The sequence below is a fragment of the Microtus pennsylvanicus genome, chromosome 9 (assembly GCF_037038515.1).
Source record: "Microtus pennsylvanicus isolate mMicPen1 chromosome 9, mMicPen1.hap1, whole genome shotgun sequence".
In the NCBI taxonomy this organism is placed as follows: Eukaryota; Metazoa; Chordata; class Mammalia; order Rodentia; family Cricetidae; genus Microtus; species Microtus pennsylvanicus.
Window position 1 is genome coordinate 38,782,938 of NC_134587.1, and position 16,911 is coordinate 38,799,848.

The following is a 16,911-nucleotide window of genomic DNA, read 5'->3' on the forward strand; positions in this document are numbered from 1 at the left end:
GAGCTCCGCTGTGGTAAGGAGTCTGTCTCATCGTCCCCTACCTCTCTAGCCACAGACATGCTCCTTCGAGAACCCACACAGCCCAGACCTGAAAGTTAAACTCGGGAGAAAAGAACAAGCTGATCCGAGCCATTTCTGCTACAGGGACTTCTGGCAAATACCACAATCTTTGCTTTTCAACATCCTTATGTGCAGAGTGAGCCTGCCCCTTCCTCACAGCCTGTGAGTGCACGAGCAGCAGAAGGAACACGTACCATTTGTAAGTGTGCTGTGCACAGTCTCGCTGAAGCGACTACGAGCTTGCAGGACACATGTGCCTTTAGCTGCACTGATGCTTGTGCACATGTGTGTAGTTCACTGCACTGAAGGAACACCTGTGTATGCCAGACACAGACACGGGGCCCCTTGTAAAGAGAGCAGGAGCTGCAATGACATGGCAGGCTCTCAGCCTATCAGGACATCTCTAGATCCCATAGAAACTGAGTCTGCAGCATCCAACAGCTCTCCAACCAGCTCTCTCTAAGGTCTTCTTTATTCTGTGCCTTGTCATATGGCTCCTTCTTTGTGGCTATGTGGCAACCCTGGAGAGGAGGCTAAGCGCGCGCGCACACACACACACACACACACACACACACACTGTTTTAGTAAAGCCCAAAGTCCCCATGCTCAGAAGTCAAGAACACCAGAACCAAAGTACCCTAGCAGTATCCCATGGGACAGCATGACACTGGGGACCCTGTGGCTTGTAGGCTTTTAGTCATCAAAATACTTCATGCACACATGCACACTGACAGATTGAACACATGCCCGGGAGCGCACATTACATGCCCCCATGGAAGCTGCAGGGGTCACTACATCTCACCTTTATGACCATTTCAAAGGTGAAGACGCCTGTAAAGATGTAATCCATGTACTTTAAAGCCTAGAACCAAAGGTAGGATTAGTTTAGGCAGGCCTGGATCTGGAGCCAGGATCACTGGCAGGATCCCAGCTTCCCCCCAGGTCTTTGAGCAGAACCAGTTGGCAACAGTGTTAGGACATCCCTCTGGAAAGGATCCTTTGGTGACTGCCCTGCCAACTCTGGCATGTTACCAAGACAAGGGCTACAGGAGACAGGCTTTTCCAGATCTTTGGTTCTAATCCCCCCGAGGGAAGAAGGTTGTCTGAGGGAAAATAGGACACCAGCACCACCCCATCCCGTGGACCTTGGGAATATGTGTGGCGGCACCCTGCAGTGTTCCAGTAGTTGTGACTCACATTGTTCCTGGAAGAATCGGTCCGCACAGGATCCTCAGCAGCCAGGGCAATGCTGCTCAGGGCAATGACCACAAGAATTACCATCTCGAAGTACCGCATGGTCACAATGTAATGGCAGAAGCGACGGAGCCTATGAGGACAAGGTTCAGGTCATCATAGGCCAAGACCCGAGTATGCCAACCTCTCCCACAAGAAGGGCTCACTGGCTACCAGGAGAGCAAGGAGCATCAGAATGGAGCTTTGCCCCTCATTTCTGTGGTGAAGAGCCCACAGCCAGGTGACTGTGACTGGGTTTCCTGAAAAGGCATTTCAGGTCAGGAATCAGCAAATCACAGGTCGAGGCCAGACCTGATGCCTGTGAAGAGCATCCTGGGGAGCACAGCTGCCTCCACCCAGTAGTATTCTGTCTGCAGCCCCAGGGCAGAGGACAGGAACCACCCGGCCCTTCACAGACATGTAAACAGAGGGGTGGCATAGAGGAGGTGGTCCGTGAAGAGAGCTCTTTAGTACATGAGCCGGGCAGCAAGCAGAACACTGTCACCAGCCTGGACCAGCCAGGCAGCAAGCTGGCCACTGCTGGCCTAGAGTGCCTGAGTCTGTGAGAAGCACAAGCCACCACTGTGTACTTGCCACCCACGTCAGCTGACCAGGATCTGTGTCTGGTTCTCAACATTCCTGTGCATCAAATGAGAAAGCCAAGTCCCTGTGATGGAAGCTCCACTCCAGTGAGCAATCCCCGCTGAGCAGTGCACAGATAAAGAAGCCAGAGCCTCTCAGCTGTCATGTAGTGAAGCAGCCACCCGGTCAGGTCGCAATGGCTGAACCCATGTGCCAGACAAGAAAGAACAACTGTGGACCTAGCAAGTGGAATAGACATCTCTCCCACTATCACCAGCGCCCCAACAGGCTCCACAAGTCTACCCCTGCCACCAACCCTGCCAGGTCCCTTCCCCAGCTAATGTCTCCAGGGACATCTGCTGTCAAAAGCCTGCCTTCTCAGGCACCCACTTCTCCCCCTCTTCCTCCGTAACCCTTTGCCCGTCCTACAGAGCTACTCTTCCCACGTCCCAGGCAGCCTGCTAGCCCTTTACTCCTCCATCAAGCCCTCTCTTCTTCTAACTCAGCCGTCCAGCTCATAGCTACAGCTCCTCTGTTCAGCTGTGCTCCCAGCTCACCTGGCCATGAGCTGCCCCAGATGTCCTACGTCTGTGTGATCCAGCACACAGACTAGAGCCCCAGAGCTCAGCCGGACTCCCCCAAACACTTCTGGTCTCACTGATTTCCAGCCTTTTGTCAGCAAACGGAAGCTCACAGAGCCTCGGTCCCTCCCTTCCATCCATCTCTAATCCATCACCATATTCTGCATCGGAAATCCCACACACACACACACACTTCACTTCCACACCTCTACTCTCACTACAAAGCCACACTCATCATCGGGCCCTTGTCTCCTTTCCATATCCATCCACCAGTGGGCAGCACTGAGCTGCAGTAGACCGGTCCCACTGTGCCCAACCCTCCACAAGACAGCTGAAGGCAAGCTTCTCTTTACATCCGTCCAACTAGCTGCCTTCGACTTCTGGACCATCGTAAATGTCCTCTCCACTTCATCCGAGCACATCCTTCACGATACCCTTCATGTTCCACTGAGCCATCACTCCCTCCAGGACAACTCCACCAGACTGCTCCAGAACATCGGAACCTTCTCATCTTACATCTCTCTGCCTCACCAACGCAGCCATTCCAAGGAGGCAGGGGAAAGGGATGTCTCTGTTACCGTTTACTCCTAACCGCAAGCCTAGCAGAGTAAGCTCCCGGTAAGCAGGTGCTGAGTGAAAACACAGAGGGTGGGGAAAGAAAGGGGGCATTGAGGGGAAGAACTGTGTGGAGAGCTGAGGGCAGAGGCAGCTGAGCAGCGACAGTCCCTCTTCTGCCTTCTGACCTCTTCCCACCCAGCCCACTCTGGTCAGCTGGCCTTTGTAGGGCTTTGACCTCTCCCTTCTACCCAGAGAGTTCTTCCTCCCCTTCCTCAAGTGTTTGCTGCATTCTTCCCTCTGAGGCCCCGACCTGACCACTCCACTAGTTGTGGTGATACCAGAAGCCCACGTCACCACCTCCGCTTGTTTCTTTCTTGTGCTTGTCACTGTCCCGTAGCTTATGACAGTGCATCGTCTTGGTTGTCCTTCCCACCAGACCACACACTTTTAACACAGTCAAGTCTTGCCTGTCTTCATCATCACCGAATTTCAGGACACACAATGCCGTCTGCATGTGAATGTTTAGGTTAACAAAGTACCAAAATGGTGAGTGGATGAAAGGTCCTGACCACCGTGGGAAGGAACGTACGGTGGCAACCGAGGAGGGGAAATGGAACGAGCTGTGTGCCTCGTAGAAACAGGGCCCTGTGTGAGGCAATGAACACAACGGCAGAGAAGAAGGTTGATGCAGGGAACTGCATCTGAGAGGAACTGGCATCTGACCCAGCCCCCCACCACCAAGACTACGTGGCTGTGTGTCTACACAGGGCACGAAACTTTGTGCTTCTGTATCTTCATCTATAGAACAAAGACAAAGACGTTCAATAATGTATAGAATCAGTCTCTCTGAGGCGCATAACCCATACACACTGGCTAGCTGCTCACACACTCACGGCAGAGACACAGGCAGGACAAACCCAGGCCGTGGGCACTGAGGAGACTCACAGGTTGGTGGGGCTGAGACAGAACATGGAGCTGTAGGGAACGATGGGCCGGGGGCCTCTTCTTAGCACATCGTCAGCCTCTGCCTCCTTCTTGCCCTCTGCTTGGCCTTCCAGGTCCACATTACCACCTACAGGGACACAGGGCCTCAAAATTAGGGGATGTCCACACGTAAAGCCATGACACATGGGTCTTTCCCAGCTCCAGACCATGGACAAGTAAGGTGGGCTACCATATCCCCAGGCAAGGAAGGATATTTGGCTAAGATCAATGCTTTACTGAGCAGAACATGATCCACCACCAAACGAGAGAGAGAGAGGATGTCTGGGCACATCTGAGCAGACCCTGCTCACCTCCTACACTGCTATGTGAGAGACGCCATGGTGGTACCACTCCCCTGATATGGACACCAGAGCCTCCCTTCCTTCTGCCCGGCAGATCTCTGGGCAGTGAGGCAGGAGACTTCTGGGAACCCATACACCTGGCAGTACCCCTGAGCCCCACTTGACCTGGGGTTTCTCTTGAAGGGCTCTGGAGAACAGAGGTTTTGCCAGCCACCCCACTTGTAGACCCAGCTCTTCGGGCTCCTCCCTGACTCCCACTCATTCCGCTCCCTCTCCACTGTCCCCTCTGCTCTCTCAGCGCCCACCATCTTTGTGCCCATAAACTCAGCTCCCTTAGGTTATAACAGCCCAGAGTGTCATCCTTTTCAGGTAAGCTATATTTCTCTCAGTTCTTCATTTTTAGCTATAATAATACACTGTTCCAATTCTTGTGGATAGCAGGGTGGCTAAGACCTCAGAGACATCAAAGGAGACAATGCAGTGACTTGAGCCACCTCCCACTGCCGAATTCGTTTTAGTCTTTTAAAGACTACCCATAAAACCAAAGACGATATTAAAGAGCAACAAAAGCGGAGGTGCTCATGCCAAAGCCCACCGTGGAGACCAAAGAATCCAGCTTCTCCCTGACCACTGGCCACTGACACGCAGGGGAGAACAGCTAGAGCAGAGCAGCAGGGCTTGGCTCCAGAACCACCCATCTGCAAGTGCTCTAAAGCAAACGCACTGAAAGAAGCACCATCAAATTTTCCTGCCGAAGATGTAAGTTACATCGTCTTCTGAGAAAGTAACTGGCAATACTTACTAACCCTCCAACGTTCTAATTCATATGACATTATCTCCAGGGGTAGAGAGAATCTGTTAAGTTCTTTAATAGTGAAAATTAAAAACCGTGCAAACACAGGTAAGGTACAAAAATACATGGAGGATACTGAAAGCAGGTAAGTTTAAAGGACACAGAGGTATATGATCTAGTGAGGTCAGAGGGGAGCCACGAGCACCGTGCTGGCTGTACCACAGGAGCCCTGTCACCGCAGAGGCACCACACAGGGAACAGAACAAGGAGACCTGGCATGAGCAGCTTCTGGCAACAACTATTGTTTCGCTTTTAACATTTAGAAAATGCTTCCATAATGAGCACATACTTTTAAAGAAAGAAGTATTTTAACGTTGTGCCTTTAACTCCTCCCTGAGAAATACAGCAAAGCCAAGAGGAAGTAAACGAGGAAAAGAACCAATCTGGAGTCGAAGAACTAAATTACTAGAAAGAAATGAAATAAAGACACCAGAGCCTGGATGGAACTACTACTGAGAAAATTTGCCATAACAAAATCATGGAAAAATTACAAACGTATACATACATGCGCGTAATAACGATTAGTGACAAAGTGAAAAGAGGCCATGGTATTGAAAGAGAGCAAGGAGGGGCCATGATAGGGTTCGGAGGGAGCAAACCAAGAGAAAGGGTCAGGAAGAGAGCTTCCACAGGCTAAAATCCAGTCTTGAAAGCCGGGTATTTAAACAAGACTTGTTACTCCGCAGAACAGCCAGCTGCAGAGTGGGTGGGGCGGGAAGAGAGCCAGACTCCAAGAGCTGTGTTCCGGCTACCACTTAGGTGGTTTTCCTTCCTCCAGGCTCAAATCTAGACTGACCCAAGGAATGGCTGTGTGGGGAAATGACCACAGGCGCTGAAATGGGATCTCCAAGCATGGCACTCACTGTAAGACAGGGCAGAAACGGCCTCCTTCCTCAAATCACCTTCCAGAAGCGGCTACCCTGAGCAAGACTGGGCTGCTGGGGAGGAGACACGTAAGTCCTCCTGATGAAAACTAACTGTGTTTGGGACACAGAATCTCTATAGGCTAAGAGAGTTTTGAAATAATTTAAGATTGCTTTCCTATTCATCTGGTACAGCACTGTTTAGATGCTGACTTAGAGAGAATCAAAGTGAGGAGCCAGTGAGTCCTCTGTAGGAGGTAAAGACCTCACGCTGCAGGCGAGAAAGGGAAGGTGAATAGTAATCACATTTTAAATAAAAAAAAAAAGAAAGAAACGCCAATGCATACACAGGAAACAAGGCCACCACAACCAAGAGGGTAGAAACGGCAGTCAATCAACTGGCACCAATGACTTCAGATTTAGATGTTTTTAAGATGACAAATATAAAATCTGAGAAATAAAAAGTGAATCTTCTCAAAAAAAAATTTCAAGCAATAAAACTCTAGAACTTGTTCACTGCCGCCCCCAGGCCCTGTGACAGCTGAGGAAACACAGGTGCAGTCTGTCTGAAGAAACCACGATCGGTGCCGTAAGGGATGAGAGCAGACTTCTCTGGGAGGAAGAAACAAGAGCCCACGTGTTCATCCATATGTTCTCTGAGACCAATTCCCATTTGCCACACTCAGCAACGAAATTCCAGCAGAAACTACTGTTTCACAGAGACAAGGGTGGAGAGACTGAGTCCCGAGGGAAGAGCCCTAAGGAGACAGTAAAGTCATTGGCATCTCTGCGGCACAGACAGATGTCCCGGGGTACAGAAGAGACCAGGCTCCCTTGGCAGTAAGTCATCCCCCCCAATCCAGTCCTGCAGCCTGCAGGAGCCCCAGCTATAGGAGTTCTAACTGGTCTCCACTCTGGGTGCCAACGCCATGAAGAAGAAACCTGCTGTAATTTATAGACTATTCTTGTTTCATTCCTGTTCTTTGCAGTTGTATGGACCTCCCCTTTCCAAGGGACCTATTGAGTTTTCAGGAAAACATAAATCATGTTACAGCAAAAAAGCAATATGCCAATCATACTGGAAAATCTAAGTATTGTCTCTATAGATAAACAATGACAACTTCTATTTAAGTGATCCTGAAAAATGTTGACTAGCAATGATAAGGAAGTTGAGTAAAACAGGACACTGCTTGCTGCTTGATGCTCACATGCTTACGTCCTCTTCTGGCGTCCAAGGACACTGGCCCTCAGGTACACACACACACACCACACACACCCCTATACAACACACACACCTATACCCAAATACAGAGAGAGAGAGAGAGAGAGAGAGAGAGAGAGAGAGAGAGAGAGAGAGAGACAGAGAGAGAGAGAGAGACAGAGAGAGACAGAGACAGAGAGAATTTTTTAAAAAGATAGAAAGCAAAAACAAAAAAAAAATACCATTCTGGAAAAAAAGAATAAACAAAGTAAAAAGACAAAATTTTCAGGATAAAAGAAACGAGAATACAAAACTAAAGAAGTCAGAAATAAATCTTATAATATGTTTGAACTGTAAGGACAGCATACTTGTGACATGTTTCTCAAAATATACAACAAACAAACAAACAACAACAACACTAAACACTAAAGTCTAACAGCTATGAAAGAAGCCAGCACAGGTTTGGGGTACAGCTCAGAGGCAGAGTTTGTCTAACACACGTGAGGCCCGAGATTCCATTCCCAACGCCACAGAAGGATCTGGAGAACATACTGAGACAGACTGACTCAATAGCAAAGACCACAGGTCATGATTGATCACTGTGGCATCTGCGTTAGGGTCCAGGGAAGCAACCAGAAGGAAGTGTGATTTCAGATGAGTCCAGCAAAAGCATTCTGGGCTCTCAAGTAACCCTGAGGTCATCCTGGCCTGCAGCCGCAGGGCTTGGTGAGCACAATGTGCAAGACTCCTTGGCTGGCCCAGGGCTGCCCTAGGGAGGGGAGCACCCACACGTTCTCAGTTCTTAGCAGCCAGTGCTTTCTGAGGAAGGGAAGGGGAATCTGACCATAGCAGCAGTATTCAATACATGGTTTTCTGAGAGAGACGTACAAAATGGCCCTTGGAATATGCTACATAGGAGAGTGAGGAATCTGTAAAAATGTCCTCTGTGTGAGAAGGGCAAAAGCCCAATGTAAAGGGATTCCCTGGGCCAAAATGGGAAAACTTGAAACACCAAAAGTAACAGGAATATCAAAAACCTCACCTCACATCAAATACACTAAAATTTAAAATTTCAAAATAATATTTCTCATTGATTTGGATTAGTTGCTAAGATCCTGAATTGTTACTTTGAGATTTTATAAGTAAGTGAACACAAATAAGCACGCTCTTTCTCAGCATAAACACAAAACATATTTCAAGGTAACCAAGTAGTTCATAGACAATGATCCCCCCCCCCCCCAGTGAAAGTCTCAATGATAAGTACAGGAGATATAATGGAAATCCGTGACTCTTACTGAAATCACACGTCAAGTAACTATCATCCTTGTCACTGGCGCTATGGGGAATTTTACAAGGAAGGGCTTCGTCTTTCCCACCGTTGCGTTCTTACATCACCCATGGAGATGGCAGATGTGACGCCGCCCTGGGCCAGGCCATCATCAATGGAGCTCTTTTCACCATCAGGTCTCTAGACACGGAGATATTAGATGTCTAACGACATCCTTTGATTCTCACAGAATAGCAATGGCATTTACCGGGTAGAGGCCAAGGAGGCTACCAAACCTCCTAAAACACAACACAGTTGCCAACAAGACAGTTTCAGAGGAATTGTGGTTCGGAAGACCAGTCTACCCCCGTCAGTCAGCAGAGTGTGGTGCAGGCAGAGACAGGTACCACATGACACAATCAGCCAGCTCCCGCTTATGGGGAGTTCCACCCAGCGGATAAACAAGGGAGACAAGAGAGATGCTTAGTAGGGTAGAAGTTTAGACAGACTTTAAAAAAAAAATCCAATGAATGAACCTTGTCTGGATAATGATACAAAAAAAAAACACATAAAAAGTTATTTCTGAGACAACTGTATGACTTGAACTTGGAATGTATAATGAGCAAAATAAAAGAATTACTATCAGCATTCAGTGCAATAAAGCTACTATGATTATTTTAAACCCCTAATTGTGATGCCTACTGGCGTGATTATTCTGAACACGATACAGAAGAAAATAAGAAGCAACTGGAACGAGACTGCAGAGAGAGCAGCGCTAAGGGCGAGGAACGGAACATGGGGGTTCATTATGCCTGTCTCTACTTTTCATACATTTCAATTTTCCAAAATAAAAAGGGTTTTATTTTAGCAACCATAGATAAATGAGAGAGCTATACAAAGGAACAATAATTTGAATTAACAACTGGCTTCTGAACAGAACAGGAGGCAGAGGACAATGGAATAACAGTCCCAATAGGAAGAGAAAATAACCAGCAGATAGAATTTCATACAAAGGAAAACCACTTTTCACAACAATGCCGGAATACAGGTTATCCAGAGAAAGTCCCACTGTCAAACTCCATTTAAAAAGTTAGGAAATTTGTTCTTCAAGCAGAAAGGGGAGGGAAGAAACCCAAAACACGATCTGAAATACAGAAGTTATGAAAGCTAAGAAGGAATAAAATACCAGGTAGAGGCGTTCAGGAGTGTCCAATCTCTGCTAATGCAACACACCGTATACAGTTCACAGCCCAGAACTGTCGGCTGGGTCCCCCTCCCCACAGAAGCCTCATCTTGATCTAAGTACAGTTTACGATTTCTAGTTGGGCCATGTTCGTTGCTATCTTAAACCACTGCCACAGGTTGGGCACCCCTGAGAGGAAGCTCCGCTGTTTGGAAATTCAAACCACACTGATGAATCAGATGAGGAACAATGAAACTTGAAAGGCAGACTTAAAACAAAAACAAGCTTCAAAAGCTTGTATATATAATCAAAAGAATCCTTAAGAGTGAAATCTGAAGCTTAAAATGCACGAAGTAGAAAAGCCCAAATATCACGAGAGGAGGACATCAAAAGGAAATGTAGAAAAGGGACATTACAAGGCAGAGAAGAAAGGAGAAAGGGGGAGCTGGTAAGAGCAGTAACTAACACAGAGCAAAGATGGCAGGGAAGACAATGACAGTGACTTAAGCAGAGAGGCCTTTAGAGAAAGAAAGGGCTCAGAAGGACGGAGGGAGGGACATCAGGAATACAGACAGGGCTGCTGGTGACCCAGGCCTGAAGTCACACATATCAGGAGATTGAAAAAGGAGAATCCCAAGTTCAAGAGTGGTCAGTGCCAGCCTGGGCCACTTGGTAAGGCCTCGGACCCTATCTCAAAAGAAAAGGTAAAGAATTCTGGAGGTGTAGGTCAGTGGGAGAGCACTGTTTACACATAAAATAAATCCGGCTGAGGAGCAGGAGACTACTCTGCACAGATGTGGCAGCCTCTGCACTTCCATTTCTCCCTGCGCCCTTCACAAGCTGTATGGTCAATAAGGAAAGAGAACAAAGTTGTCCCTACCTGACATCTCTCACATACAGGAGATCTAAAAACAAACAAAACAAAATCAAAAAAACTATGAACTTGGACACAGAAGTGAATGGTCTTGGTTTGAACTCAAGGGAAGAACTGAGGCTGAGTGCCATTTGGGTAAGAGCTTCGTTCTTAAACTTTATGAACACCATGAGCATGCAGACAGAAGAACAGCAGCATGGTGGGGCCTGAGCGGAGGTCAGGCCCCGATGCCCAGAGTAATGGCTGCCATGGCAGGGGCTGCGAAGGAGTCCAGGCCCACGCAGCAGAGTCAGGGTTCCTTCCTGTAAGTCTCAGAGGAGCGGGAGACTTCACCACATTAGGCTGTCTTCAGGTTCATGGGGGCACAGGGAGGCAGGGGATTCGGGGCAGGAATGTTCCTAGGAATATTCCTAGTGGTGGGGGGACGCGAAGCAGACTAGCACTGTCTAGGCAACAATCCAGTCTGGACTCTAACAGGAAATGGGAAGATATACTGAGAACTGAAGAAGCAGGCAGAGACCAGGGGGAAGGAGGCTGTATTAGAGTCCTGATGACGTGAGATTCGGACATCACTTGATGCCTGCCCTAGAAGAGAGGTGCCATCCTTAACAAATAATAGTAAGAACAGGTCTGAGGCCAGGTGAATCAGACCACTGCACTTGGGAACTTAAAAGCAGGGGACTTGGTAAGTCCTTAGGCCTGAAGGAAGCCACCTGGACCCTGCTACTGAAGACGAGGAACACCACAAAGAGGGAGCGAGTCACTGTAGCTGGTGGTTTCGGGGGCTGAGGTCAAGGGCACAATTGAGGTGTTTGGTACACTGAGTGCTAGAAGAAAGAAGAGCCCTACCCCAAATCCTGACAAAGATGCTACATTCCACTGTGTCAACATAAAGGGAACCTCTTGAACGAGAAAGCAAACCCACTGCCCCACACGGCTAACATGTGCTCCACAGAACCAAATGCAACTGCTAGGAAAGAAACAGAACCAGCACAATGAGGACAGCCCTTACTGTACCCTTATCTGAAACAGTCTCCAATCTGCACGGCTCCTATAATAAGAAAATGGAAACTATTTAATGAAAATATTACATCCACACACCTGTAAAGAGGGAGAAAGTTAAAACAGCTCTCAAAACGAAATGATGAAGACAGTGCACAAGCCAATTGCCAATGAGAAAGAGGGCCACAGACCTAACAGTCCCAGGGGAGATGAGATGACAGCTCACCAAATTCAGGAGAGAAAGTGAGAAAAACAATCAAACTAAACAATAAATTTAGAAATTGTAGGGCGCCCCCAGAGGAACGGGGGCCGAAAGTACTGCAAGTGGGAAAGATGGGCTAAAGTGCATCACGAGAACAAATATCAAATAAGGAATGAGCTTTAAAAAGGGTTAGAAAGCTATGCAGGCAGCAGGCAAACCCAAGGAGAACTAGAATGTCTAATATACAACAACAAAACAATGTGACAGAACTAATCAATAAAAATGTAATTCCAGAAATTTTTTTCTGAAATTCGGTATCATCTACCAATTGACTTTCAACACAAGTGCCAAGGTAATTTAATAGAAAGGGGTCAGTCCTTTTTTAACAAATGGTAATGAGGCAATTGGAGATTCGGCAAGGCCCAGGGGCCAGGAGAGATCGTTAATCTTTACCTTATGCCACAGATAGAACTTAACTCAAGATGTGACCTTCTGGAAAGATGGAGTTAAGTATTCTCCCCTCTCCACCCGGTGAAGCACACCCGGACAGACATGATCCTTGGGGACCACATCAAGATAAATGGAGAGAGATTTTGAAGCAGGAAGAAAATGAAGGCTGGCTATGGAACCTCGGAACCAAGGAGCAGCACAATAAGAAAGCTTCCTTTTCTGGGTTTTATTGTATGCCTCATATATCCAGACTTGGCTTGGAACCCATAAACACCGACAGGCACAGACCTGAAAAAGTCCCAGTGAAAGGCCTAGGAAACAAGCCTAGCAAACCAGGTCTTACAGGCAGCAATCGCTCTACTATGGCCAAACTCAACAGAAACAAAACAAAATGGTAGTCCTATTTCTACTCACACCAGCACAGGCCAAGGAAGGAGCCTAGACCTTTATCTTTGCCTGGAAGCAACCCAAAGCCTCGGTTGAAGCTGGAGTTGGAGTGGAGTGCTAGTGGAAAGCCAGGAATTATATACACCACCAGCCAGTGGTAATCAGGTCTACCCTGCTGCGCATGCCGTCACATAGGAGCAGCAGAAACTGCTGGGGAGCTGGTACACTCACCTTAGGCCAACAAAAATGAAGGGTGTTTACCACTGATGCCCATAGCAGCCAAGCCAGAATCTACTTTCCTACCTCAGCTGGGGCTAACGAGGCAGCTCTCCACTTTCCTCCTTGAGTACATCACAGCAGCCAAGCCAAAGGAGAAGATCTAAACAAGACTTAGAGGCTCAGGATATAATTCCAAAGTAGCTACGTTTCAATAAAAACATTACTTGTCACACCAAGAACCAGGAAATCAACCTGAACAAAAACAAAATAAAACAAAAAAAACAACTAGTAGGTCCCAAGAAAATGGATGTTAAGCCCATCTGACAAAGACTTTAAAACAACATCCCAGAAATTCTTAACAGACAGTTGAAAAACAAAAAAACTTGAAGCAAACAAAAAGTAGAGAATCTCGGCAAAGAAACAGAAGACCTGAAGAACCAAGCGAGGACTTTAGAATTAAAAAACATAGTAACTAAAATGAAAAACTTGACAGATGGGGCAGGCTCAACTGTAGAATAGAGGACACAGAGGAAAGAATCCATGAACTAGAAGAAAATAGAGATTACCCAACCTGATCAACAGGGAGAAAACATACTGGAAAAACAATAGCCAAAAAAATAAAAATAAAGAAACCAATAGAGCCCAAGAGCCTTTGGGAGCCCAGCCAAAGATGGCGCATTCATACCACCAGAGTCTGGGAACGAGAGAAGGGAGAAGCAGAACTGTGGAGGTACTCCAAAGACATAAAAGATGAAATAGTTCCAAATTTGGCAAAAGACATTAACCTACAGATTCAAGAAGTTGAACAAACCCCAAACAGGATAAATCTGAAGAAGTCCACATCCAAATATATTGTACTCAAACTTCTGAAATATAGAGACAAAAAAAAAAACCTTGAAGGAGCGAGAGAGAAAGGACATCTTACCTATAGGAAGAAAACAACTTGACTGACAGTAGATTTCTCATCAGAAACCATGGGCTCAGAAGAGGCACACGTTTTTTTCAAGTGCTGAAAAAAAAAGAACTGTCAACCCAGAATTCTAGACCCAGGGAAAATATCCTTCAGGAACGAAGGGAACATCAAGACATTCTTGGATGAGGAAATTAAAGAGAATCTGTCACCTGCAGATCTATCCCCAAAGAATAGCTAAAGAAAGCCTTCCACACAAAGACAACTTATGAGAGAATATAGAATACCAGAAAGAAAGACGGAATAATAAGAGAAAAATGATTAAATATAACAGTTCCCTTCTTCTCTTCAGCTTCTATGTTATGTTGGCAGCTGAAATAAAAATTCAAGCACATTCTGTTGATATTCTAAACTTGTGCAGAGGAAAAATTTAAGAATGCTATATCATAAATGAGAGGGGTATATATAGAGAAATTTTATACTGTTTTCAAACTGGCAGAAACTGGGGTAAGTTATACAATAAAATAACCATATACAATAGACACTTGAAAGTACTACAGACAAACAAATTGGACTTTAAAATACATTTCCTGCCTCCAAGAAAGGCAGAAAAAAAACTAGAGAAATAAAAAATCAGAGACAATAAACAAAAAACAAAAATTTGGATAATAATCTTAAGCTCTAATCTTACCAACAATTACATTAAATGTAAATGTTATAATGCCAAATAAAAGAATTTCCAGTGAATTAAACCATGACCCAACCACATGCTGTCTATATGACATTCACTTCAAATACAACTCTACAACTAGCTTGAAATGGAAAGGTAAAAATGATCAACCATGCAAATATTAATTTAAAATATCAAAGATGCTACTACAAGATAAGATAGATTTCAAACCAAGGAAAGTTACCAGGTCAGGGAAAGGCATAACACAATGACAAAAAGGCTTTTATACCAAAAGGACAAACCACAAATGTGTTCATAACTAATAGCAATTCACAAAGGTGAGAGTAACAACTTACAGTGTGAAAGGAAAGGAAGGTTAGATCCAGCTTATCTACAGAGATTTGAGCATCCTTTTCTCAACAACTGACAAACACAGAAAGGCCAACCAACAGGATGGAGCTGGCCCTTACACACATTCCACCAGTAACAGCAGAACACATATTCTTTCCCAACTACCATAAACATCTGTTATGGTCTATATCCTGGGTCATGGAACAAAACCTAACAAACTAGAAAGAAAAGAGGACAATACATGCCCATCAAAGGCACGTGGTTGGAGCCTGAACACATCACAAGGATAAAAAGGCCAACTATGGCCTACTATACACACATAAAATTAGCAACTTCAATAATATGCAAAAGTAGAAAGAAGAAAGTCATCCAAAATGAAACCAGTAACATAACCCAGTAAGTACTAACTTAAACTCAGATAAACATGCTTGTTGGATAATTTCTACGAAATACTTAAAGGACAATTAGTACTCTGTTCAACATAATTTACTCCAGAAATTAGCAGAGGGAATAATCCCATAAGATCCAAAACATTTTATGGGTTCACTTTTACTTTGATACCCAAACCAGACAAGGACACTATGAAAAAGAAAACTAAAATTGATTGTGGTATGTCAGTCTACAATCCCAACCCTGGAAGAAAGGTAGGAGAAATGTGAGCTTTAAAAATTGTAGCACTTAGGCCGGGCGGTGGGTGCGCACACCTTTAATCCCAGCACTCGGGAGGCAGAGGCAGGCGAATCTCTGTGAGTTCGAGGCCAGCCTGGTCTACAAGAGCTAGTTCCAGGACAGGAACCAAAAGCTACGGAGAAACCCTTTCTCGAAAATCAAAAGAAAAAAAAAAGATTTGCTAAAAATTGTAGCACTGAATATCACAACCAGGACATGGCAAGGGGTTTTAATCCTACGTAATGTGCTGGCTTTGTGGGAGCCTAGCCAGTTTGGATGTTCACCTTCCTAGATATGGACGGAGGGGGGAGAACCTAGGACTTACCACAGGGCAGGGAACCCTGACTGCTCTTTGGACTGGAGAGGGAGGGGGAAAGGAGTGGGGGAAGGGAGAGAAGGGTGGGAGGAGGGGGAGAAGGTTGGGAGGAGGGGGAGAAGGTTGGGAGGAGGGGGAGAAGGTTGGGAGGAGGGGGAGGGAAATGGGAGGCTGGGAGGAGGTGGAAACTTGTTTTTTTTTTCTCATTTTCTCAATAAAAAAAAAGATTTAAAAAAAAGAATTAATAAAAACTGAAAAAAATAAATTATTCATTCGTGACTTTTTTTTTTTTTTTTATTTTCGAGACAGGGTTTCTCCGTAGCTTTTTGGTTCCTGTCATCCGTGACTTTTATGTAGAGGCTTTGGAAAGAATCTACAAATACATGTTTGAGGTAAAATACGTCAAGATTAAGTAACTTAGGAAGTTAGAAAAGTAACAACCACAAAATAAAACAAAAAAGAGGAAGATAACAACAAAATGGAAAACAATGATTTTTACAACAAATTATGGTAGAAATAACAAATAAATTATAAAATTAATTTTTATTTTATAATGATTACAAAGTATACAAGCCACCAACTAATCTGATATAATCAAGGAAAAAAAAAGAAATGCTCAGAATTCTAAAAATGATAAGGGGAAAAAAAACATTAAACAAGAAGGAAATTAAGGAAAAAGAACTTAAGGCCAGATGGTGGTGGTGCATGCCTTTAATCCCAGCACTCTAGAGGCAAAGGCAAGAGGATCTCTGTGAGTTTGAGGCCAAGCCTGGTCTACAAAGAGAATTCCAGAACAGGTAGGGCTACTCAGAGAAACCCTGTTTGAAAACAAACAAAAATCAAAAGAAAAGAAAGAACTTTAGCCAATGCTTTGCGTAAGTTTATGTAAGTAAGTTAAAAACCCTAGACTAAACATACTGTTTGGTGTGCACACATACATGCATACACATGTGTAGAGGTGTGCATATGGAGACCACCGGTCAACAGTGGGCATCTTCCTTCATCTCTCTCCACCTCATTTGGGGAGACAGTCTCTTCCTGAACCTGGAGTTTACTAGTGAGCTAGCTTGATTGGCAGCAAGCCCCAGAATTATCTTCTGCCAGTCCTGAGCTTACAGGCTCACTGGTGGACCTGCCATCTTCCATGGGATCTAAACTAATGTCCTCACACTTGTGGGACAAACTCTACCAAAT

At 45.5% G+C, this 16,911-nt stretch overlaps 1 protein-coding gene across 11 annotated transcripts in view; it reads right to left on the reverse strand.

Moving 5' to 3' along the window:
• Positions 1 to 16,911, reverse strand: part of Cacna1b (calcium voltage-gated channel subunit alpha1 B) — a 155,354-nt gene that overhangs the window by 50,713 nt on the left and 87,730 nt on the right. For all 11 annotated transcript variants that reach the window (XM_075985330.1, XM_075985327.1, XM_075985324.1 and 8 more), the window contains 3 exons: positions 3,960 to 4,086; positions 1,258 to 1,387; positions 863 to 922 (listed from right to left, as the gene is read on the reverse strand). In XM_075985330.1, coding sequence (XP_075841445.1) covers positions 863 to 922; positions 1,258 to 1,387; positions 3,960 to 4,086 — 317 coding nt within the window. The remainder of the gene's footprint in view (positions 1 to 862; positions 923 to 1,257; positions 1,388 to 3,959; positions 4,087 to 16,911) is intronic.